The sequence below is a fragment of the Scleropages formosus genome, chromosome 22 (genome assembly GCF_900964775.1).
Source record: "Scleropages formosus chromosome 22, fSclFor1.1, whole genome shotgun sequence".
Taxonomy (NCBI): domain Eukaryota; kingdom Metazoa; phylum Chordata; class Actinopteri; order Osteoglossiformes; family Osteoglossidae; genus Scleropages; species Scleropages formosus.
Genome location: NC_041827.1, coordinates 16,767,824 through 16,794,205, shown reverse-complemented (window position 1 = coordinate 16,794,205; position 26,382 = coordinate 16,767,824). Strand labels below are relative to the sequence as shown.

Genomic DNA, 26,382 nt, shown 5'->3' with positions numbered 1-26,382 from the left:
ACTCTGCTACAAACCACGGACTGCTAGAGCTACAGGTGGGTGTGATACCTGCAGAACCACAGCATAACCGAGAACCCTGCTTCGCTCTGTAGCACAACGAGGAAAAACCATTCACGGAGCCAGGTGCTGGATATGAAAGCTGCCATTTAAACTTCCATACAATTCCAGACAACGGCAAGATTCGGGGATCTCCCGTTTTTGTTTTACAACCGTGTTGACCTGAAGAGGAAGACTCTCATACACACAGACTTAAACACACTGTTTCACTGGGCAGAAGAAACGAGGCAGCTCTTTGGGTCATCACTAACTGCTTTAACAGCTGGTGCTCCTGAGAACCTGGGGTGCCCAGGTTTAAAGCGACTCCTTACCCTCAACAAAAAAAAAGACCACTTCAATCACATAGAAAGCAGTTAGTTGTACCTCAGGATGAAACACACACAGGGTGTCATCCTCCAGCGCCCAGGAGGGAAGAACAAAACCACTTTTGATAACAGTACATCTGCTAGTTCCGAGACACAGGCCACTGTCACATAAACACACTTGAACTCATGATGCACAATAAACAGCACAGGGGCCATGGCAGATGCGTAACAGGGATGTATCTGGATTGAGCTGCCAGGAAACCCAAGACAAACAAGCAGATTAGAAAGAAGCAGTTACTTAAGTACACAAGAGCACTCAGCAGTGAGCATGCTAACCCTGAGTGGCCCCAACAATGTAGAAGAAACAGCTAAACAGAGATATACTGGGGGGGGCTCCACATAAAATTAAATAAATATTCAATGGAGCTGGTGAAACAGAACAGCAGTATTACTGCCTAGAGAGCCACCACACCGAGCACCTTCACCTGTGGCCTCGCCGTGAACAAACACACACGAATCATTCACTTACCTTATCAATAGGAAGTGGTAATGGTGCTTGAATGACCCTAGAGGGGAGAGGGAAGAAAAAAAAACGAAAAACAAAATTAGTGCACACACAGACAAGAAAGGGGCTTTCGAAGGGATAAACTTGTAAAGACCTATAACAGTATAAATGCAGAAGTGCCTGAGGCTGCCTTGCACCACTTCCTGTGTGTTTGAGGCCGTTTCCCTGCACAAGGGCTGCAACCTGCATATTTATTAATTCATATATTTATTTCCGCAGAACTGAAAACACCCATGGATGGCATAATAGAAAAGCAGGTAGCACCGGTGCATCACAGGTCCTCACAGCTGTGGGTTCAAATCAGGCTTACTGTGTGTGCAGTTTGCATGCTCTCCCCATGTTCATGTGGGTTTCCTCACACAGTCCAAAGATATGCGTTTCAGGTGGACTGGTGACTCTAAAATGCCGGCTGTGTGCGTATGCATGTGAGAGAGATTGCCCTGTGATAGACTTCTGTCCCAGGCAGGCTGCATCCCTGCCTCACACCCTGTACTTCTGGAACAGACTCCAGACCACAGTGAAGCTGCACCAGACAAATGTTCATAATGGATGGATGTAGGATAGAAAACCTGCCCCCCAGGGCTGTGATTCCAATCCAGGTAATGGCATGGCGCAATGCATGCATTGCAGAAGCCGCGACCGACCAGTTTACCCAGTGTAACCATCAAAAACAGGGTAAAGTATGCAACTTGAGAAATAGGTGGTGAAACACAGAAACGAGTTTCCCACAAAACAGACGTGCTCCACGGTGAACCGCCTATCAAGGACTCTTCCCCATTCACACACCTGGCTTACAGACTCACAAACTAAGAGAGTAGACTGTGTGCGCTGCCAAACAGAGTGTTTCACCGTGCACACGAAAATGGCACTTTTCTTTCTCCAACCAGAAAATCGAGAACAGGAGAACAAGCCGGTCAGTCTCCCCAAAGTACAAGTCCTCTTCATGTCCTCCTGTACCTCCATTTTGCTAAAAATGCAGGAAAACTGAAAAAGGTGCCAAAATAAACACCAGACTACCAAACCCTCTGATCTTGTCCTGTTTAACACCTGCTCGGGTCTTCTTCCGGGTACAGCAGTGTCACAATCCATCCACTGACCTCATACGGTGGGGAAGCAGAGTTTCACCTGCATACCTGCATATGTAAATTGCCTTTCCGAAACACCGCAGGAGGGTTACCTGTGGGGTGTTTAGGGAAGACACGCAGGGGCTGAAGGTTTTAGCTCGCTGCTTAGGAAGAACACCATGCAGTCATGTTAGGAGACGCACGGTGAACATCAACCTCGCCCTCATCGGCTCTCACATGATGTGCTGTTCTGGTCCGGTCTGGGCTCGTCGGGCCTCGGGCAAAAGGCAGCGATCATGGCGCGTTTACATAAACCTTGCATGAGTCACACACCATCCTGCCTGGAGAGTGGCTTTGACAGGGCCGCTCCATGCAAAACAGCAACCAGTGCACAGCACCACTGAAGGAACATGAGCGGAACCACATTCCAACGTTCTGCATTTCCGCTGGACAGACTGTTGCTGCCAACTGCTGCTGAAGTGCATCTCAAAACTGACCTACAGACAACTTCTCTGCTATAAATGCTTTGCTTTCCCAAGTGAGAGACATGTGAGGAGTGAAAGCGAGTAAACTAATGGCAGTCACAGACAGGCGAGAGTCAGCCTGCACTCCACCGACACCATCCTGCATCAGTCTAGCAGGGCTAACATGACCTTGGTCAGCCTCCAAGCAAAGCACAGGGCCAGAATTGAGCAGTGGATCTGATTAACAGAGTGGGCGTGTTGCAGTGCAGGATGAGGAGAATGCTGTTCACAGCACGCAGACCACAGGAAAACTGACACTCCCGGTCTGTAGCCTGTTGTAAGGATTCCTCCCCGTTAACACTTAGCATCCTTTACCCGTAAGTCTGTGTCCAGTAGAAGAAAGCACAAAGAAAGAGGGGTCCTTACTCTGATCGTCGTCGAGCTTCCATCCCATCTGGCAGGAAGAGCTTGATGGTTGACACTATGCATCCATGGGTGACTGGCAAAAAGCAAAAGAAAAAGGCAAGGATGAGTCCTCAAGCCGCAGGAAGCCAGCACATGGTCACCATGCAAATGAGACATTTCCAAGTGCAATCCTCATCTTTATCAGCAAGACAGATACAGTTAGCTGCCTCACTTATACCTAACACTTCAAAGCATTTCTTTACATCACACTTATCTTGGCCACAACATGCAACTTCCCACTGAAACGGTCTGGTGTCTCAAAAAGGCCGTCATTTGACATTTCACTACACAAACTTTAAAAGGCCTGACAGATGAAGCCTTGCCACTGTACCAAGGAGGCATCTCCATGGCGTTTCCGCCAGAGCACCTTGCCACCCTTGAATCTTTCCCTCACACGCCGCCACACGCCCAGCTGGAGATCAGCATCTGCTCACGTGCAACTGTCGCTCACAAAAAACATCCCTTTAACCAGCATGTCATTGCAACATTCCCTGACCCGCGAGCCATAACCACAGCTTTTCTTTCTGCCAAGAGACTCTCACTGTGACTTCTACATTCAGAGGAGTAGAGAAAAGCCCTTTAACACCATCAACAGCAGCAATGAGCTTCCCACCACGGGACTCGGCAGAGCAGAACACAGCTGAAACAATTCTGACAATATGAAAAATTCTTTCATGACAGCAAGAGCAGCTTTTGTCATTATCCTCACACATGCTTGTAATGTGTAAAACCGCTGTGGAAATCCTTGTATCAAAAAAGGCTGATTCATAAACTGGAGGTGCCATTTCACACTAAAATGGGGGAATACAACCGCATGCTACCCTAATGAAGAAATACAACTACCCCCAAACCATTCAGTAACGAAAAATTAAACAGAACGAAACCGGCATGGGCTGACAGGTGAAAGCAGTGGTAAAATGCTGTAAGACCTGTTTTCAAGCAGGCACACCTATCCTCTGCTCTGCATTGCGCACCTTTGCGGGTGTTTTCCGTTACGTCCACACCAAACTGGATGATGTCACCAGAGAGAACCTCGCAGGGGGGGCTCTCCTCGGACCCCCGGCTCAGTCGTTGGCTGTTGATGAAGGTGCCATTGCTGCTTTTGGTGTCCTGGAGATAGAACTGGGGAGAGAAAGAGAGAAAAACAACACTGAGGATTATGTGGAGGCTCAACAAACTCCAGTCTTATGTTTTTAGAGCTCTTGTAAGAGCAACACAGAGCTGTGTGTGATTGCACAGTGTTTCCAGCACACAGCTGCACATTACACTGAGGCCATTGCACCATTCTCATGGGTGCAGGAGGAGGACCCCCACAGTGCCACACCCTGGACCTTTCTTTTGGTGGTTTTAGAGACCCAAATGCAGTTCATTGCGCTACTACAAAAGTTCTACAAGTACTACACTACTTTTTGGTTCTTACAAAGCTGAAAACGTCAATGCATGAAAAACTGATTTTCAAACACTGCTAATTTAAAAAAAAAAAAAAAAAAAAAAAAAAAAAAAAAAACTAAATAGCAGTCATTTTCAGCCTCATTAGCAGCCTTGTGCCCTAATACAAGGTTCAAATTTGACAGAAGGATGAAACCTACTCTCATCTCCCAGTTCCAACACTAACAAGTTATGACAGCAATGATCATTAAACAACGGACAAGTGGGTGAAACAGTGGCACCAGAAAGTTACTGATCTGTATTAACTGCTGACTGAAGTGAAAGGGTCCTGTGTCCAAAGAGCAGAGTGGAGCATGAGGAGGTAAGACACCAACACATGGGCGCAATCAGCTGGGAGGACACAGAATCCCTGGGGAAAGTACAAACATCTGCAGCAGCAGTACATGTATCAGAAACAGCTGTGAGAAGACTTCACACACACACACACACACACACACACACACACACAAAATCAGCCACCCAGCAGCTCTATGGCTTACAAGCCATGTGCAAATGGTTCAATGTGGTTTGTTTAGAACAACAGTAAGTAGTTTCTTCATGTACTTGACCCTTAGGGAAAGAACCCTTGTCAGCAGTTCACTGGGATAGTGGTTTATAACTTAATGAAGTTACTGCTGTACCCAACAGCCATTTCACTCATCTTATCATATATCACTTCCAGATTCTTAAGAGAATTTGGTTCATAAGGAAAGCACGTTGGGTGGCAGAGTGGCTAAGTGGGTAGCGCTGGTGCTTTGCACCTCCAGGGTTAAGGATTTAGGCTTGCGTTTGGCTGACTCAGTCTCTGAAGAATTTACATTTTCCATATGTTCACATGGTCTTTCTCCAGGTGCTCTGGTTTCCTCACACTGTTTCTGAAGTACATACTGTGAGCCCGCAAGCCATATTTGGTTATCAAGAGTCGACGATGATGAATGCGTCCTAACAACATGCTTGTCTAAGCTCTGGGTTTGTATAAGCACTGGCATCCACTGACTGACAGCACCCACAAGACAACGCTGTCTGAGCCATCAAAACAAGGCCGTCATCTAGAATGTAGAGGACATTCATTCGGGGATGTAGTCATTACAGCCGCCATACTGCACTTCAAGGCCATAGGTTTCAATCTCTGCTCCCACTTCAACATCCTTGATTATGGTACTTACCCTGAACTGATACAGTAAAATCAACTGAGCTGTTAAAAGCAGGGGATGAGTTGCTTCTCTTCAAAGCAAAGTTAATGAATAATAAACTTGACTAATGACAGCAGCAGTCCAACTGTAAATTTCAGCAAAATATTTGCCTCCGTGATGACTGGACCAACTGTCCACAGTGACCTAAACCCGGTTATCCATTGACATGTGAAGTGTAAAAGTTAACTGCGCTGTCTTATTTTGAGTGTTTCCACCATCTCTAAAATGTGCCAAGTTTGACTGTACTTCTCATGGTGCATCCACAAACACTGCAGAGATTTCTAGCCACAAAACTCAAACACCATTAAAAATGAAAAGGAGGGGGGGGGGGGGGGGGGGGGGGGGACACACATTTCAGGCTTTGACCAAAGCTGGGAGCATTGTACAGCACTGGACCAGCTGTAGTACTCCCTATGAACTACACCGCCAGATATTAAAATAAGAGAAAATTACACTAAAATCATCATATTTAACTTGCTCTAGCATTGCTTATTATTTCATAGCTAGGCAAATAATATTACATGATTTGCTTGCTTCATTATACAGTGAAACAGGTCAGCAGACATTTGCATTACATTTATTTATTTAGAAAACCCTTTTCTCCAAAGCGGCTTCCAAAGAACTCTTTGTAGTGTTATCAGTCCACACACCTTATTCACTGTGGTGACTTACACTGCTAGATACACTACTTACAATAGGTCACTCATCCATACATCAGTGGAACACACTGTCACTCACTCACACACATGGAACACAGCACGTACACAGTAGAACACCAATAAACTCTTGTTTACATATAGGTTATAAGAGACAAATGCCAACTCTGCTTCATCAAAACAAGGTCCCTGTGTAGACCAGTCCAGCGGTGCAGAGGCTGATGTCACAAACCATGCAAACACATACGTGGGTAGTCAGGATCTCAAATGAGCAAGAGAGTCTCACTGCCTGGCACAAGTCTGCATTTAGGGCTGCAATCTCAGTCCTCATCATGGATGCAGACAAACGATGCCACATCATGAACATCAAGAGGTTTCAAAGATGCTTGTGTGTGTAGGTTCAAGTAGCCTTTTAAACTTTCTTCTAAAGCAGAAGTTGCCGGTCCTCAATAGGTTATGCATGCTCATAATGAAATTAGCTCTATTTGGTCATTTTTTTTTGCAAAATATAAAAATTAAAAAGTGCAAGCAGCTCAAAAAACACCACTACTACATTTAATATACAGCACCACTGCATAATAAGAACACAGAGCGAAAATACTGTCAATTATTTCATCAGTTCTCAGTATTGGCCCCAACTAAGTGGAACAAATTCCTTTTTGTACCTCAGAGCTGCTGAATCCATCCCAGCATTAAATAAGGGTCTCAGAGTACAGACCACATGCCTTTCAGAGGCACTTCTCTTGTGATCCCCTGAAAGTATCACGAGTCCAACACATCAGCTATGATTGTGTACTATGTATTTGCAATTTAAATATAACTTCTACAGGTGGCTACTTGAGAGATGAGAAGCAACACAGTGGTATCAGAAACAAGTATTTATTGATAACGACTATCACTGTCTGTTACTTATGCACTTGTCTACAATCTGAGTTGTACTTCTCTTTGGAGAAGTGTCTGCTAAATGAGCAAATGTAAATATAAGCCTGATATCATCTAATGAGCCACAGGATGGAATAAACATCTTCACACCATACACATCAGTATGACTGGTCTGAAATAACTCAGACATCCACCTTCGCACTCTAGAAACCATACCCAGCAGAAGTTTGATTGCAGTCACGCAGTTAACTAGGTAAACTGAAGGAAACAATGTTAGAGAGGCACTTTGCTGGATGGTACAGTCAAACCCTAAAAAAAGGTGCCATGTACAGCACAGCTGTCAGGTTGCAGAGAGCTGCCACAGGCAAATCATTGACTGTAGAGAGAGGTGCGTCCACAAACACCACCTTAGTACTTGGAAGGGATCTTCAAGGAGCCTACATCCTGCTGCAGCTCTGTCAGCTTCCAGACCTACTATTAAGCAGAGCCACGTGTATGATGAGCTCTAGACTCTGTTGTTACAGTCAGCAATACACTCGGGACACGAGTCGATGCGGCGTTACAGTTAAAGGCCAACAACGGGTTACCATCAAAATGGATAGATGCAACAAGACGTGTTATGGTTAGAGCGCTCACCTTTGGACTCAGAGGTTGCAGGTTCAAATCCCACCTCCTGCTGTGGTATCTGTACAAGACTACCCTAAGTGGCTCCAGTAAGAGAAAAATTACCCAGTTAAATGGTAAAAAAAAAAACCATAGGCTGCTTAACACTATGTTGCACTGGAGAAAAGCATGAACTAAGATAATTTCAAATGGATTTTCCTAATCATTCTTAAAAATCATTGTCATACATCAAAGATTATAAACTTGAATGGAACCTTTGGCTTTTTATGACCACAAAAAAATAATGTGCACAGAACTTAATGCCGACAAAAGAAAATGCACAGATGTGTGTGAACTATCAACAGGTTGCTCCTTCAATATGGCAGCAGCGATATCTGTGCGGCAATAAGGCAACGAAAGCGCTTGCCGATGCAACACGTTGCCTCCCAGTTACTCATTGGCTCCAGAGTACAGAAGTTGGTGCTGCTGAATTCAAATGGCACGTTCTGGTAGCCAGTTGTGCTTCCCCCAAGGGACTGAGGAGACACTGACTGTTGGGTAATAAATCACAATGGCAGCCCAAGCTCAGCATACATGCAGCGCCACTGAAGAATTACCCATGACCAGCACCGAGGGATGATACTCCAGTAAGTGGCATCAAAAGATTCAGCTTCCAAGCACCCACTGAGTGATGGGCACTGTCAAGACTCAGAGAGCCTAACACAGGTGAACTGAAAAAGTTCAGGGGTCTATGAAATACATCCAGGATAGTGTCTTTGGCCTGAGTGCAGCTTTTCATTTAAAACTGGCTCAACTGGTCTGCTTACATTTGTACACCTTTGTCACTTTTTATTTTTAAAAGCATGAGAAGGCTAACTACTTGAGGGAATATGCCTCGCAGTAAAGTCAAAACGCAGTGATATGCGGCCTGTCAAAAATGTGACATCCTTACTTTATAGTTCAACTTAAGATCAGATAGATACTTAAGGGTTAGCAGGAAAAACAGAATTGTATATAAAAGTAGAACTGAGTCCAATCACACTTTATTGAAGTAATAAATCAAAACCAGTGATCCTGCTCCTGGTTCTAGAGGGCAACAGTCCAGCAGGTTCTAGAGAACAAAGACTGAAGAGCAGCACAGTGGATACCATTGATGCCTCGCATATTGTGGAGAAGTGTTTTTCCATTGTCTCGAGATGCACCACACCTGCCTCACACCCTACGCTTCCAGGACTGGCTCTGGATTACCATGACCCTGTACTGGACCAGCAGTTATAATGAGAAGGCCATATGATTAACACATGAAACAACAAATGAAGTTACTTACTATCCAATCATTTAGTTTAACAAAGCAATGAGAGATCGCAAATAGTAAAAAGCAGCAAAGCTAAGTGCCTACACCACATAACGTGGCTCATTTAGCGGACGCTTTTCTCCAACGTGACTTACAATGTTAAGCTACTTACAATTATTTACCCATTTATACAGCTGGGTAACTTTACTAGAGCAATTTAGGGTAAATACCTTGCGCAAGGGTACTCCAGGAGTAGGTGAGATTCAAACCTGCAACCTTCAAAGGCAGCACCCCTAATCACTATGCCATCAACTGCCCCTGGAAGTTGAGAAGAACTGATAAACATTGTTCAGGATGTACAATTGGAAAAGAAAAAGGAGGAGACACACCTGACCTCACCACCTCACACACTGCGGGCTCTGTGGTTCACTATCCAGAGCAAACAGCCGCCTGCACACCGTCAAAGGTGACGTGTGCCGAAACACCCAGGTGCCACATTCTCAAACGCTACAGGCACACCCTGCAGTAAGCAATACGAGTTTACCTTTCGGTACTACACCACTCATACCTGTCATTCCACAAATCAGAATCAGCCAAGTGAACACAAAATCTGATTATGCTCCATTACCTCTTAACTCCAGTGTATGTGTGTGTATTGGCGGGGGGGGTTCAAGGCTTAAAATGAAATGAATGAGGAGCGGAATCCTTTTGGCATCAAAAAGGATTTGCTGGAAGGTGTAGAGGGTAAAGGTCAAATGTCTGTGAACTTCTAGGGTGAAATTATGCCTGACATTTTGGCTGCTCCCAAATATCTTCCTTCTCCTACCAGACAACTGTACTCCTGAGACTCCGATTCGCAATTTGACCTGCTCCTCATTGTCACTTGATCCCTGATAATCCACCTTGGAAAAGAACCGTAATAGAACGAGGCCATCACCCGAGAGGCTTTGAGCTAAACTCATTTTCTAACAGGGTATGAGAGCAGTTACCAAGTAGCCTAAATACCCATTGTGCTCAACTAAAAACTAGTACCTCCACTCCCAGTCACAACACCTTTTCGTGCTACAGCAAGAAGCTACAGGTCGTGGTTCTGAGAAAACAAGTACTCGCTTCCTCGCGAAGCTTGCATTACATGCCGACGCGCTGCCAGAATGACGCAGGAAAACTGGCATAACCGGCTCGCTGAGACCGCACGCAGTCCTCACCGAGTCGGCCTCTTACCGAAGCGCAAACCTTTTCACACCGCCAATGCTACGCGACCCGACACAAAACACACCATCAACCTAATGCAAGCCTAACATTGCCTGCCTACCTGAGGCGGTGCCCTGGGCCAACGCGGTCCAGCAAGGCCAGGGTGGAATGGCGCATGAATGAACAGAACCGGCAGCAGCAAATACACCGACCTGCCAACAAGCAGCCATTAATCACTCGGTCAGACTACAAAACCACACATTAATCCCCACCTGAGGCAGGCGTTACACTCAAAGGTTTCCACAGACGCACAACACTCACTTACACGACCATTTTCTTAACTTCTCGCTCCGTCTTCCTTTCAGCGATAGCTGTAAATAAACACCCGATATCAGATAAATGCGTCACGCTATTTCACGCAATCGAAATCATCACTGAAGTGCAGCTGCTCAGTGGAAGTGTACTACTGGATCCCTGGAAGGACCTCCAGAGGACACCCTAAAAGCCAGCAAACCCTCTGATTTGCACAAATTCACTACACCCGAAACACTTTCACGCTCATAAGCCTCCAGACATGCGGTATTTCACGTACCCGGTCAGCAATTATTAATATCACTTAACTGGTCCACATTTTCATTCATCTCATCTGTGAGATCTGGATCAAGCTAATGACATTTGTTCCAGTGATACAATGGCCTGCATCTGAAAGTTGTACCACATGACTATGTGAGGTGCAAGGCATTGTGGGAATGGGGTACCCAGGCATTGTGGGAATGGGGTACCCAGACTCATAGTTGCAGTCCAACTTGACATCCACCTGTGGTAGGATTGTCGGCTGCAGTAATGCTATTTAAATGGACAATCAGAGGACAGGTTGCCCGCAGTGTGCAGCTGGAATTGGGGTAGATGCAGATACCGCACAATGCTCCTGGTTTATGCTCCATTTATGTGTCTGATTAGGAGCAGTTAAAGGGGGACATTAACTGAGCTAAGTGCAAAGAGAGGTGGTCCCCGATTTACGATGGTTCGACTTAAGTTTTTTCGACTTTACGATGGTGAGCTGGGAAAAGATATTCAGTAGAAACCGTACTTCGAATTTTGATTTTAATTCCCTGGGCAAGCGATACGTGGTGTGATACTTCCTCGCGATGCTGGGCACAGGAAGTGATCTGCATCTCCCAGTCTACCAGGTGGTCGCTATACAGATAACCCCCTGTATCTACGTTGTATTTTTGCATCCATAATGTTACAGAAACACCCATCTGACTCCTGCTACTGGTGAGAAGAGGAGGATGGAAATTACTTCTGAGGATAAACTGAAGATAACTGCGCAGGATGAAGGCGGAAAGCCTGTAATGGTCATCACGTGTGCTAGGCTATGATGTTCGGTAGGTTAGGTATATTAAATGCATTTTCGACTTACGATATTTGACCCACGATGGGTTTTGCACAACTTAACCCCATCGTAAATCGAGGACCACCTGAACAGTAGCCCTGGGGATGGTGCTCACATTAACAGTTTTACACTGTAGCACAACTAGATGCACATTTTTTACACAGATTCGGACTTTTCGTTAAGAAATTGTGACATCATTCGGCTAAAAATCAGGCACCTTACAAAAAAAAGACAATGGCTTGGTGCCAGTCAAAGAATGTCCCAGCCTGATGAAAGTTTTTTCTTCCTGGAAGAACAGATAATGAGCCAGTGGAAAGAAAGACATCTTCAGGGTGTTTGGGATACATGTATATTTATTCATTTAGCTGATGCTTTTCTCTAAAGCGACTTTACACGGGCTGGGTAATTTTACTCTCTATCAATTCAGGGTAAGGACCTTCGTCAACGCTACTAGAGATGAAGGATCCAGACTCCAAATCGCCTTCAAGTGGAAGAGAGCAGCTCTACACAACCTTCTGCCCTGAAATGGAGAGAGGTAGGGTGTGTGTGTGTGTGTGTGTGTGTGTGTGTGTGTGTCGAGTTTACTGCAAGAGGGCCAGAAGGGAGCATGCGTGCACTCACACACAAACTTTCCTCACCTAGTACAAACAGCAATGGCAAAACTGTACCGCCATTAGGAATTTGTTTTAGTTTAATATTAACAGTAATAAAACAGAACAGTGAGCCACAGAAACACTGGCCTAAGGTCATTACCAAAAATTTCTCTTTGCTGGACCTGTCAGGTATATGGAGGATCATTTCCACTGTTCAGTGCATGAAAAGGGGCAGCTGGTAGAATAATGGTTACAGCTGCTGCCTTTGGACCCAAAACAGTTGCAGGTTCGAATCCCACCTCCAGCTGTAGTACCCATGAGCACGATACTTGCCCTAATTTGCATCAGCTGTATAACTGGGTAAAAACTGTATAATAGTTTAACATTGTAAGTCGCTTTGGAGAAAAGTGTCAACTACATGAATACATGTAAATGTAAAAGGTTTCTTAGAATGTGACTGTGTAGGTGTGTTGCATTGTTCTGCTGTATGTTTCACTGACTGTGGGTTGTTTAGTGTGTTTCAGTCACCTTTGATAAAAGTGTTAACTAAGTACGCATTAATCGTATGTCGAGCTGGGGAAATGAAAAAATTAAGTGTTTCCATCATTAAGCAGTGTGTACAAACCTTAGCCTTTCATAACAAATAGAACTCAAATCTATATTTACACAAGTTTCAATAAATGTCTGGACCACAGGAAATTGGCTACAGCTATACATCTGGAAGATCTATATTCAGGTGAGGAAATTTGTGCTCACTGCGAGAAACCTGTGAAACTGACACAAAGTTTTAGCTTTCTGCAGCCAACAAGGAGACTGAGAACACCAGGGAGAAACAGGGCTGTGGGATAACCTGCACTGGAGCCCCAAATACAGACAAATCATTTGCCGCAGCAGCACCTCAGCAGATAGGATGAATCGGAGACCCCTATGAAAGCCTCCACGTTACCATACCTTGCTGGGACAAAGCTTGGATTGTCATACCCCACCTGCTGCACCATACAGAGCAGAGGGAAACACCTGAGTTCTGCATCAGTGGGTTCCCTGGACACCACACAACACCAGAATAGCATACTTTGAAGGTGGCAAAGAATAGAAAGCAAGCCAGGAAAAGCGATTACGAGTCCCATAGCAACGAGCTGGGCGAGTGTAAACACAAGGCCAAACAGAGGCAGAAACAGCAGGACAGGCCTTGAAGTTCCGCCTCATACCAAGAGAGAAAGCACAGAGCGCACACTGCTGGCCACGGGGCACAAAAAGACAACCCCCAGACAGCTGAAATCCAAAATGAACACAGGAAGAGTATTGGTGAAATCCTGTGAAACACTAACCTCACAAATGACCCCTGAGCAGCTGTCTGTACTTTGGCTCAGCACCTCCTGCACGACACACACCCCTCCTGGCTTGTCTGCCTGTCAGGTTCTTGTTTAAAGGGTTCTTTTCAACTCATCCATCACACTGTCCCAGAGGTTTTGTTGGGGGGGGGGGGATGAGTCCCCATGCTTACCCTGATTTTTGGAAGTTCAAACAAAGCTGTGCAAAACTCAGCAACTCATGACACCGTTGCTCCTCTTACACTTGGCTCTATTCAAGCAAAGAAGTGAATCACAGTTCAGCTCTTCTCCAATCCTGTTGTCCCAGGTGTCACACACGTCCCCGACAGGTAGGTACATGCCCACATGCTCCTTCCCACCTCCAGCCAGAAATCAAGAGGAAGACACTGTCTGGGTGGCTCTGCAGAGCCCATTAAGCCTAGTGGGAGGAGGGAAGGGAAAAGGCCCAACTGATGCTGACATTTTTGTGAAGAGGATTACTGTGTTAAATCCTGATCTGTAAAGGTCTTTATTACATTCAAACTTCTGTCACATAATGAAAACCTTGTCGCGTCACTTCACGAACAACCAATTAACTCAAACTATACACACAGGAAAATTCAGCTGTACTACCGGAGTGTGTGTACAAGTACTTTGGCCCAAGTGTGCCCACTCGAACAAAAGTAGTCCAACCACTAAACTAAAAGATTACTACAAACCAAACTAGTAACCTAAACTGTAAAATATTTTCATTTAATCAATTTAAAATGAGGTTTTTGCACTGAACTACTTGCAATTTTTCACCCATTCATGGAGCAGGGTAATGTTTACTGTCAAATCAGGGTAAGCACCTTGCTCAAGGGTACTTCAGATCTGGGTATTTTTAGTGGAAGTCAATAGCCCCGAACATTATGCCACCTGCTGTCCCTCAATTTTTGCTGTTTTCATTGATAAATACACCAGCAGATACAACTGGCTTACTAACTGAAATAAGGACTTAAATTATATCAAATAAAATCCTGTAGATAGCAGCACTGACATAAATAAGAAAAACAAGCATTAAGTTTAACAAAAAGGAGGTGCTAAAAGCTGGCTTATAGCCCAGCAACATTTCCAATTAGGTGCCAATTTCTCAGCAAGCCCTCAGCACAGGGACATCACCCTCCATGTACAGTCTTCCTCTGCCTTGCAAAGTGTTCCAGAAAAAAAAAAAAAAAAAAACCTCTTCATAATGCAAACTTTCATAACTGAATGGCATAACTCCCATTAGCTTCAATGAAAAAATTATGCATTTCTGATCCCCCAAAGTGACACCCATTTATGCAAAAAAAAATCCCATAACAATACACAAATTACATCAATAATTAACATCAGTTAGTTATGCAAACATAAGAGCAGTTTCCTTGATTACTCTAATACTGTATGGTTTTTTAATATTAATACTGTATGTCTTTCAGCTGCACTTGTTCAGCTCTGTCCAAGTTCCTACATTCCGTATAGTTAAACTTGCTCAAACAAAATTTATACACACGATATTCAATTTTTATGTATTAATTCAAAATTTAACACAACAGACAAAAAAGTATCAAAAGAACGCAAATAAATTCACACTCACTGAACAAACTGACAATGTCAACTCCTGGGCTGCACAACTGGACATGAGTTGCATACTCAGTCTATAGGGAGTTTGCACGTTCTCCTGCTATGTTCAGGGGGTTCACCCTCAAAGGCATGTTTCTGGTAAAGTGCTCACTCTAAACTGTCAGTAGTGTGTGCTTGCATGAGAGAATGGTTTTGTGCATTTCAACTAATTTCATACATTGTGGGCGGCACAGCGAGTAGCGCTGCTGTCTTAGCACCTTGGTGGTACGAGAGGACGCGGGTTCGATCCCTGCTCAGTCTGTCTGGAGTTTGCATGTTCTCCCTGTGTCTGCGTGGGTTTACTCCAGGTGCTCTGGTTTCCTCCCAAAGACATGCTGTTCAGGTTCCCCCATAGCGTGTGACAGAGTGTGTTCCACTTATGTATGGATGAGTGACCCAGTGTAAGTAGTGTATCTAGCAATGTAAGTCACCACGGTGAATAAGGTGTGTGGGCTGATAACACTACATAGAGCTCATTGGAAGTTGCTTTGGAGAAAAATGTCTGCCAAATAAATAAATGTAGTGTAAATGTATTTTTTTTCCCCCACTTGGAATGGCCATTATGGACAAAAGAACAGCAAAAACAGCAGAGCAAGCAGAGAGAAGCTGAACACGTGCCCACACTATAAAGATGACTTCCCAGCATGCTGAGATTGACTGGAACCTTAGACAGATGAACTAGGTTATTTTGACACGGAGCTGCTGCTATATCCCTCGGTTCTTTTCATGATTGTGAAAAATTTATATGTTAATACAAAAGCAGCATTAAATGGTCTTTTTCATAAATGCAAATTTTCATATATTAGAGATGACTGTAGTGCAAACATCTGGTAAAACTGTATTTGGGATTTAAATTTACTAGAAAATCTAAATACTATTCCAAGGTTACCAGTATACTTCAGTAGACACAATCAGCAAAGTTCCAGTAGTGAGCATCTCTAGACAGTGCCATCAATCACTATTAGGAATGTGATTTTATACTCACACAGTTTAATTATTTTTATATTCCAATTTGCACCATGCATGGGAAGCAAAATTAGGCCCTAACATGCAACTCAGAACTGAACTGTGATTTTTATACAAACATCCAGAGGTGCTGTAACTGGAGAGGCTAATGGAGCCCATATCTTTGCATCACTAAACATAATCATATATGCATTTTGCTGACATTATTCTCCAGAGAAAGAGGGTAATTTTTACCATTTTGTCAATTCCAGGCAAGTACTTTGTTCAAGTGTACTACAACAGGAGGTGGGATTCAACCTTAGGTCCTTCAAGGGAGACATGGCAAAACTCTGCTTACTTGGATAGGCAACAGGTAGCAAACAAGAAAGAAACTGTAAATTAAAAGACTGAAACTGCAAAGGTGTGATCGCTCAAACTGCTTTAAACACAATTGAGGAAAAAAAACTGCATCAATGCATAACACTACTGATCAGAAGGTCAACAAATTTTCTGCATCTAAAAACCCTTTTAAGACCCTCTCCCTGAGGAGTGTTTCAGGGTTCTAAGCACCTGCTCTTTAGACTCTTCACACAGTTCAGCTCTAACCTGAAAAACAAGAAAAAAATTCAACCTTCAAAGCGAACAAAGAAGCAGTGAAAGACGAATGCAGCAGTGTTAAAGAAGAGCAGTGCCAAGCTTCATGCGACATGCTTAGCACTAAACACAATGGGGGATGAGCTAGAGAATTAACATCAACATATCACCCAGAGAAGAATAACATTCCCTGCACTGCAGTAAAATTCTCACAGGGCTTTCTCCATTAGGTTGCATGATTCATACCGTATTACATCAGCTCTACAAAATAGGAGTCTCATGCATTAAACACAGCTAAAAGAAATTCAGTCTTGTAACTCTTAGATGGTCACGGTAAGATGTTGTGCAAGGCAGCATCAAGGCAACAGGGAAGGAATAAAAGACTCCCCTTCCTTGCTTCTGATGCCCAAGCCAATCAGGACTGCAGGACTAACAAGCTGATTCAATCAACAAAAACAAGACAGAACCACACATATTTGCTCCTAAGGATGATGCCATATAGTCCTACAAAAACCAGCCCTTTAGTACCAAGCAGAAACATTTTTACTACATTCAAATTCTGCAAAAGATTGCTTTTGTCTGAAACATCCCTCCTCATTGATGAAGCACAGAAAAGACTCCAGTGCAGATCTCGGAAGCACAGCAGTATGAGATATTAACATGAACACTGCATTCCCTGCTGGGAAAAGATCATGTCCACCAAGAAAGAAGAGGTGTTCAATGAACTATGATAGCAATAAAGGCAAGGGACACAATCCAGCATTCCATATATCCTGTCCACTATATCAATGTATACTTACATTCAACGTTAACACCAACCACAACGTTAACACGCCAACAGCAGTACATTAGTGAACTTCAGCTTTACTTGTGACGCGTAACTTTTTGAACACACTTTGGATAAATTTTGATATATCATTTTCTTGTTTTGTAAATTGAAAATCGGAAATCAAAAGAGCGCGTGCGCACACACAAACACACACAACCAGCCTTGAGCCCTGTGTTGCAAGGTTAAGCTCCAGCTCGCAGCAACCCTGCTCGTGACAAGCGGTTTTAGTCAGAGTGTGTGTGTGTGTGTGTGTGTGTGTGAGAAAGCCATCAGGCAACAAGCTCAGCAATGCTCCACTAGAGCCACGTGAGAAAAGATGTGAATTAATCCAAAAGTTAAAACTGCACATTCAGAAAGGTCCTATACAAACTCAACACTCACAGATAAAGTGCTGCCCAAAACATTACTCTAACAGTACTGTCCTTACATGTTCACGCAAATATGTATAACACCTTCAAACCAAAAAGAGATGTAGAATTTTCAATGACAGCAATGTCACAATCAGAGATGTAATTATCAGGGCATTAAAAACTGACCGGATTAAACTTGACCTACAAGTACCTACAGAAAGAAGATTATATGTGGGGTGAGTAATTCCGCATCAGAGGCACCACAGCTTTTAAAGTTAACCAATCAATGTCTACAACAATGGGGACTTACTCTTCAAATAATGCAACGATAAAAGAATAGAAAAGCATCAGACACCCCCCCCCCCGTCCCAAAAGTCTTCATTCCAGGGTCACAGCAGTCTTGGCCCATTTTCTCAAAAGCAGGCAACCATCACAGGAACAATTATTCAAAATAAAGATCAATTATCTTAAAATTATTATAATGTAGATTTTGGGGAAACAATGTTGCTTTGGGAAACAGACCCCTGACTGACCACTGGATAGCTCCACATCAATGAAGGATAGACGAAAAGTAATACTAGTACTCTGGCACCCAGATATGGCAGCTGTGGGTTATGTTTTTGACCTGTTTTCTACTGTATTTAATTTTGTAACTGTCTACTTTGAGTGTAACTGAGTTAACATGTGTTGTATGTACCTTGCTGTTACATGTCATGAGGGTCAATTTCTCAGCAGGAATTAATAAATTACCACTCTTACCAAATAGGTATACCAAATCTAAACAAAATATTGTACAATTGGATCCTGGAAAAAACCAACAAACAATAGCAAACATGCAACCAAGTTAGTCACTTTGGGGGGGGGGGGGGGGGTCTGCTTATGAATAAATGTAAATTATTAACTAAAGTAAAAGGCAGAGCAACAGCGAAGGGCAGGTTTACACAGAGGTCCTACAAGACTACGGCAAGGCCGTTCAGTAAATTGGCTCAGGCGTGTGCCTGAGGATTAGTTTTCGGGCAGCGTAAGCAAGTTTCCATATAATGAATCATCACCGTAAAGCCATATCTCTTCTGCAGTCAATACAATAAAAAAAAAAAAAAAAAAAAAAAATATTTTTGCAATTAACTTCTACGCATTACATGTTCAGTATAAAGACTAATATTTAGGAGGGTTAACTCCTCTCCTCTGGTAATGACTGGGAATTGTCAGTCATCCTGTTAACCGCTCTATTAAATCACATCTTACAATTTTTACCTACAAAGAGCAAAAAAATAGAATGCCACCCTAAAGGCCTCAAACATTGTTGACCACTCAGATTACTTCCATTTGGCATGAGACTGTTGACTGCAGACAAGTCAGCTTGTAAGCAAGAATTAAAACAAAAGCAGTTCAATGCTTATAACTGTTAATTTCTGAAAATGCTCATTTTGTGAAAACTGCAGCTCGTGTGTTGCCCACAAATCAATATGAAGTGTGATCAAAGTTCTGCTGCACACTTAATGTGCTTTGACTTATGTGTTAAAGGTCAAAAAGTGGTATATGTTACAATTAAAATTGTACTTTAACAGTACCATTTTTGCAATCTCCTTTTATCCCATAACCACAAAAAGTCATTTTCACAGCCAAGTAACAAAAAGGGGAAGAGAAAAATGGAGAAAAAGGAAAGACATCTGTAGAGAGCTGAAAACTGGCGACAGTGGAAGACTGCCTCCCTCGCAACTGCCGAACGCCTCTCAGCATTCATTCAAGGATCTCAGAACATCTCTTTTAGAACAGTTTCTCTCCTGACAGCTACATAAATGAGTCCAAAAACATCTGCTATGATTATCTATGTATTTCCTATCTTAATGTCTTTTATAGGCAGCTACTTGAGGGATGTGAACCAGAAACATGGTGTTATCAGACACACATGCCGTGCATCAATAACTACATCGGTAGCTAAAGCTCTCTGTATGTTACTGATAGGCTTTGTATAACTGAGTTGCACATTGCTTTAGAGAAGTGTCTGACAAATACATAAATGTGGTATGGTTTCATATAGAAGATGAATATCTGATCTAAAATTAGCTCAGACTAACCTGTCATTTAAATATGTATCACTGCATATTTGCAAAGGAACAAGTCTTCACAATGTACCTTTAGTTGTTTTAAATGGCTTGGCAAATTACATTACCATTTCCTCCGGTGTCTGTAGAATAACGTGGATGTACTATGATGAATGCCACATGACCAGACATGGCAGTCTGTAGACAGCCTGAAAAATGGCATCAGAAAACACCACGTCTATTTCAGGGTAAGTGCATGTATGTGTATACGCTGTTACACAGCCCTCTACATTTGAATCATACCAGGGCTGTGCAGTGTGGGTGCACAACCACAATCCAGGAAGGCCCAGGCAAATCTCTCCATGTCTGTCATTTGATTGGATGTAAAAAGAGGAGCGTTTCCCCATCGTGTCCAGCAACCCCTGGGAAAGGCAATTCTGAGCATATCAGTAAATACTGCGCTGCATCTTCCTCATAATCGCCCTGATGTAAATGACAATTGAGTACTTCATGTCAATGTGTGGCATGACAGGTACCAGATGAAGGCATAGTTGTATGCAATTGTGAGATTTCATCATACTACCATGACAAGACTCGAGCAGGGAGCATTTCTGTGACTGCACCTTGTACTTCTCAGACCCCGATGAGTTAAAACACCGTGGAACACAGACAGTAAACCACTAAACAAACTACATCATCACAACCCAAACAGTGTGGCTCATTCATTCCATCCCCACTGCTCAATCAGTCCCTCCAGCACTGGGGAGGGAAGAGGGCGGTGTTGGCATCAATCACCCAGTGGGGACACCAAATGGACACGACACTCCCCATCAATAAGGCTTGGGGTGGGAAATAAAACAACTCAGGAGTGGAGGCGAGGCACACTGCAATAGTGTTCTACACAACACACAGACACATATATACATAAAGATCCCCAGGGAACACACCTTGCCCGTCTTGTGGTCGAACCACACCAGCGCATGGTTGCGTGACAGCACCTTGCAGTCGAACGTGGCGTTGTTCTGCGCAGGCCGGCAACGTGCCACCGAGCGCCCGATCTTCACCGGCTCGTCCAGGTACACGTGGCGCTCCTGGAACGGGTGCGAGTTCGGGCGGCACGTGAACACAGCCAGCGCCGACGGCATCGGGGACGGCCGGGGGGGCGTACTCCACCCGGGCACAAAGGGCAGCGTGTCCTGCTCCACGCTGGCTCACCTGTGCGAGTCCCTTTTCGTACGACACGCCGTCACCGCCTGCCGTTCGTTCGCTGCTTATTAAATATGTAGACCCTTCCTCTGTTAAAGACCGACCGCAAACAAAAACAAAATGACAAAGCAGCCGTTCTAGATGCTACAAGCCACCGCCGATCCCCATCGGACACAGGAGCAGGTTGCGGAAAATACGGCTACACCTCCACCCGGCCAGGTAAAAAGGTTACGTTAACCCTATACTGCTACAGTACCAGGCCCAGGGGGGCTGTTTCTCGGCAAAAACGCCCACCCACCCAGAAGTTAGGGTGGAGTTTAGAGTTTATCTTCCGTAACTCAAAAACACAGGCCACTTTTGATGAGGTTAACGTTAATCATTTTAACGTGCTAGTCGTTTTCGCCTGGTTGCTTAGGGACCGTGTGGGCGCGCTCGCGCCTCCCCCCATCGAGCTGGCCGCGCGGACAGCCAGCAGCAGCAGCAGCAGCAGCGGCGGCGCGTTCTCCTCTCGGCTCGGCCCGGCCAGGCGCGCTCAGCGAGCAACGCGTCCGGAGGGCAGTGCTTCAGCGGCGCTTCCTCATTGAAGGGCGCAGCTCAGCTTCCAGGAGGAGCGCGTTCGTGTTCGGTTCGGCCCGAATCGAATGGGCGCAGCGAGGCAGGAAAACGCGCGCTTGGAGCCCCGTGTGCACGAGCAAATCCGCTTAGCTTAGCCGCGCTACCACTCCCACAGCCCGGCCGGCGCCTAGCTAGCCTCGCAGCCGTAGCCTCCTACTACTAGCCTCGCCAACGCACACTGACACTCGCCTCACGAAAGTACTCGTGTTGCCGCTAAGAATTCGCCCAAGTGCCACAACTACTTTCTGTGCGCTGAACGCACTCGTCGAATCACTCCGTCTCTTTCCGTCCACAGCGTCCGCTGATTCTGCCAAGTTGCCGATGATGTTATTCTTTCCCAGCGGGCCTGTCGTGTCGACGACGGCTCGGCTGAAATTTGTGCACTCCTTTCGCCGCCGCCTTCGCTTCGTTCAACTCGGCGTCCGGCGGCGCGGAGATCAGCGGCACAATGGCCGTGACCGTTCCGAACAGGAAAAGCGAAAGGGAGCCTTTCCAGGTGCCCCGGTCGTCCAGCGGGAGGGAAACACGGAAAACCGTGGCGCCTCACCGCAGCCCAGGAAAAATGTACATATCACTCTGTCTTCCCAGGACTATCCCGGCAGATACCCGACAGCGAGGCGTCGATGAGCGCGCCTTCGTCGGAAGAATATGTCGAATCACGAAAATAACAATAATAATAATTTAACCGGCTGTAGGTTACTGTCTATACCGGAAAAAACCGAGGGCAAATCGGAGCAACTTGTCCACCTCCGCAACTAAGAGCCGCCATACTGGAAATGGAATATACACCGAGGGTACACGCGACTAGCGGCGCCGAGAGTAACGCAGGGGGCGGGGCCAATGTGTGACATTGGCAGATCTTGGACCAATCGCGCCGAACGGCCACCTGTAAGGCAGCCAATACGAGGCCTGGATGCCTGTCAAGTAGTTCTCGAGGTAAAGAACTTAAAGGCTGGCGGATGGAGTCTGAGGATTATACGGCTGAATGCCTGCCGCGAGGCTTTGATAGTGTAATCGTAAAATAACTACGGGCGCGGTCGAGTTTCGTAACATTTTTTTGCAGAACACGCCGGTACAAGACTGTGCTTGTACAGGGGGGTCAAGGGGATTAATTATAGCATTTACGCTTTGGATGTCTGTACCTGGTAGAGCAAAGTGTTTACACGCGGAGTTCAACACTGCCGTCACTAAGAAGCACTAGACATAAGCTTTGTGGATGATGGCACGAGATTATGCAGTGATAAGTTTTCTGACAGTAAATAGACAACCTCCTGATGTGCCAAGTCCAGAAGATTTATGGCCAGTAGAGCAGGATAAGTAGTAGTGTAGCCAGGATAACAAAAGAGGAATCTTGGATTAAAGGAACCAGAAGAAATCACTGATTATGAGTCTGAGGTTATCACACTTTGTATATATGTCATGCGAAGATTCTCTTTAAAAAAAAAAAAAAAAAAAAAAAGGAAGATCATGCTTGGAAAAGTTAGTTAGACCTCATCACCCCTCCTGGGGAATAGGCTCTCAACAAGAGACTTCTAGAATCCTCTATCCTATGCCTTTGCTTCTACCTGGCTAAAGCCCATCTTCTTCATGTCTGCCTTGAGGTCCCGTCTCCAGGTGTTTCTTGGACGACCTCTTTTTCTCTTCCCCTGGGGGTTCTGGATGCTGGTTTTCTTAGCGTGTGCCCAATCGATCTCCAGCTTTTTCTTCTGATTTCAGTTCCTGTTGGTAATTGCTGTGACTTCTGCTATAGATGGACATTGCTGGTCTTCTCTGACCAATGGATCTGGAGGATTCTTCTCAGACGGTTCTTAATGAATGTCTGCACTGCGTTGATGGTCGTTTTTTTGTTATCCTCCTCCGTATGCTTACATGCTTGGAAAAGCTGGAGGAAAATGGTGGGGACAACCAGCGATCAAATGGATGAATTCCTTTACAGTGACTACAGGTGACCTCCTTCCAAGCCTGAGGACAGAACATTGTGGTGATTTTCTGTTTATGTGGTTACTGAGTCCACATTGACCATACTGTATGTAAGAAGCACAGTGAACAGGGCCACTGCTTTGCAATTTGAATACGCCTGGTTCAAAGGCTGTTCCTGCTGTAGCCCCCTTGAGCAATGCACTCGCCCTGAAGTAGATCTGAATGGCTAAAGAAATGACTGTATAAATGATTAAATCATTAAGTTCATTCATTAACCAAACTAACCCTCTGGGGCTATCTATTTTTTCTCTTATCTCCGATTGACTAACATTGTAAGGTACCTTGGATAAAGGTAAAGTAAGCAAATGTCCATGGCTGATAGTGAAGAGCATGAATGTTGTTTGAAAATCTTCTGGTTCTGAAGCTCTAGGTAAATTGGAGATAGGATGAGACAGAGCATCAGAGGGCATCAACATAGTAACCAGAGCACACCATAGGAACCCTTCCCCCAAAAACCTTTTGCTGAGAGAAAGCCAATGGTGAGCATGGTGCAGAGAAACAGATGTCTGACCAAATGGAGTTGGCTGGCAGGAGCCTAATGAGGTCTTGAACAGGCTAATCTCATTCCTTTGTGTTGTGACTCTGAATGGAATTAGTGTATCTGGTTGTTTTGGACTGTTATTACAAAAAATTCCACTAATTCTCACACGGGTCACATGTAGTTTAATTCACAGTATTCTGTGGACATTTTTGTACTGAAGCGTGGATGAAGACCTTGATACATTTTTATATGACTGATGTACATATTTTTAGACCCTCATTTCTTTATAATACAATTAATTAGAGCCTCTGTATGTGATCCAGAATGCTGCTAGACATTTGATTACCAGTGGCATGTTTACTTTGAGTTGTATGTCACTTTGGGGAAAAGTTTCTGCTAAATGAATAAATGTAAATGTAGCGGGAGTCGTATTGAGTGCTAATTGTCAAAAAACAAATGGCCTAAAACAAAAGCTTTCAAGCTTTTTCTGCATGGAGAAATTTTTCTTATTATAGACAGAAACACTGGGTCACGGTTGCATACAAAGGCAATAGAACACAGTAATACTGAAAACAACTGTAAGTATATATCAAGGATAGCAAATAACAGTGGTTCTCAGGAGTGGTCAACTGCCATTGTCCATATCCAAAATAGTATGAAAGTAAGAGCTGTCATTCAGATCCGGCAATTGTAAGTTCTATCAAAGAACATTTGTCACTAGCTTCCTCTGTATGTAAAGAAAAATAGAAATATAGACCACAGTGTAGTTCTTGCAAGGAAATTAAATTATTTCACATCAAGCAAAGGTCACAAAAATTAGATTAATTTTATTCATATTTGTTATTTGTACATGACATTTACAATTAATTGTGCTCCAGAAACAAAAATGTCCATGTTTGTAACAGAAAGTATAATGTGAGTAGAATTATAATAAAGTAATGTGAAATAGGAATACTGCACGAATTTTAGTTGCTGCTTTGGCCATCTGAGAGCATGGAGTTCTGTGTGGTTCAGTAACCTTTAAAATATAATTAAACTGACAGGAGAATGTAGGTTAAGTTTGAACACAAATGCTTGTTTGCAGAAAGCAAAAAAAAACAACATATAAAATATGAGGAATTTCCTTGTTCTATTTCACCCAAATTACCATAGAATCTTGAATATAATGTGCACCTGCAATCTTTGTTCTTGCTACGATATATAATCTAATCATGCAAAATGTTTATGGTTACTTCATGGTCAGTCTCCACAAAATTTTGCTCATTAGCACTGTAACAAGCTATACTTGAAGTGAAAATTATTGATTTAAGTTAAATTTATTGTAATGCAGCAAGAGGGGGAAATGGAGATGATAGTATGGTTTCCACAATCCAGCATTTATTATGTTGTTATTATACTTAACAAAAGGCAGTGGCAAGAGGTGACAGGCAGGAAGGTTACAGTCCATGGAAATACATTTACATACAATAGCATCCCCAATGTCTATTTGCCCCAGATATCAGAGTCCCAGTATCTCAGTGTCCAGCTCTTGTCCCTAAGGGCACCTCCAATGGGAAGTGATTGAGTCCTGGGCACCAGCAGCTGGAATGGAAAGAATCTCAGTGCACAGCACAGGGTCACCCACTGAGGAAATTTGCCAGGGTGAAGGGAACAAGGATGGCCTTTTGTCAGCCTGGTCTCAGTCTCAGTAGATCCTCTACAGGTGCTTTCACCAGGTCCTGGTGGCACCAGCATGACTCACACTAACCTCTCCATGTTCCAGTCAACAGACCAGCAATCACAGAACCTCAGAGCCCACACACCACAGACACTTCTCATGTTTGCTAACCCCATTCCAGCAATGGATGAAGACACTCCTCTTTGACATCCTGGTATCTCGTGACACCTCCCGCTTTCTTGATTTCTTCTGGCTGCCTTGCGGTCCTGCTTCCATGGTGGCTCTGTTGCCTGCACTTTTGTGGCATCCTCCTTCTGTGTGAGTTGAAAGGGCTTGTGTAAGGTCAGCAGTTCCCGTCCACAGAGAGGAGATGTCCTCTGCTGGTGTGATGGACAGCTCATGTCTTGAGGGCTTCATCAACTCAGCCATGACTTCAAGGCCGTGGAATCAACAGAGGGTAACACCAGAACCCAGTCTCTGCATAGAAGGGGGAGACCGCACCAAACCATACAGAACAACAGGAGTCTTTGAGATAGTACACTCGTCCCTGGGGGCAAAGGGTCTCATCTGCTT

At 44.3% G+C, this 26,382-nt stretch overlaps 1 protein-coding gene across 1 annotated transcript in view; it reads right to left on the bottom strand.

Moving 5' to 3' along the window:
* slmapa (sarcolemma associated protein a) overlaps positions 1-22,487 on the bottom strand; it is a 42,992-nt gene extending 20,505 nt beyond the window's left edge. Inside the window, exons 1-4 of the mRNA XM_018744626.2 lie at positions 20,818-22,487; positions 3,895-4,042; positions 2,882-2,954; positions 892-928 (exon numbers count right to left, since the gene is read on the bottom strand). Coding sequence (XP_018600142.2) covers positions 892-928; positions 2,882-2,954; positions 3,895-4,042; positions 20,818-21,015 — 456 coding nt within the window. The 5' untranslated portion in view covers positions 21,016-22,487. The remainder of the gene's footprint in view (positions 1-891; positions 929-2,881; positions 2,955-3,894; positions 4,043-20,817) is intronic.
* Positions 22,488-26,382: the final 3,895 nt, after the last annotated feature.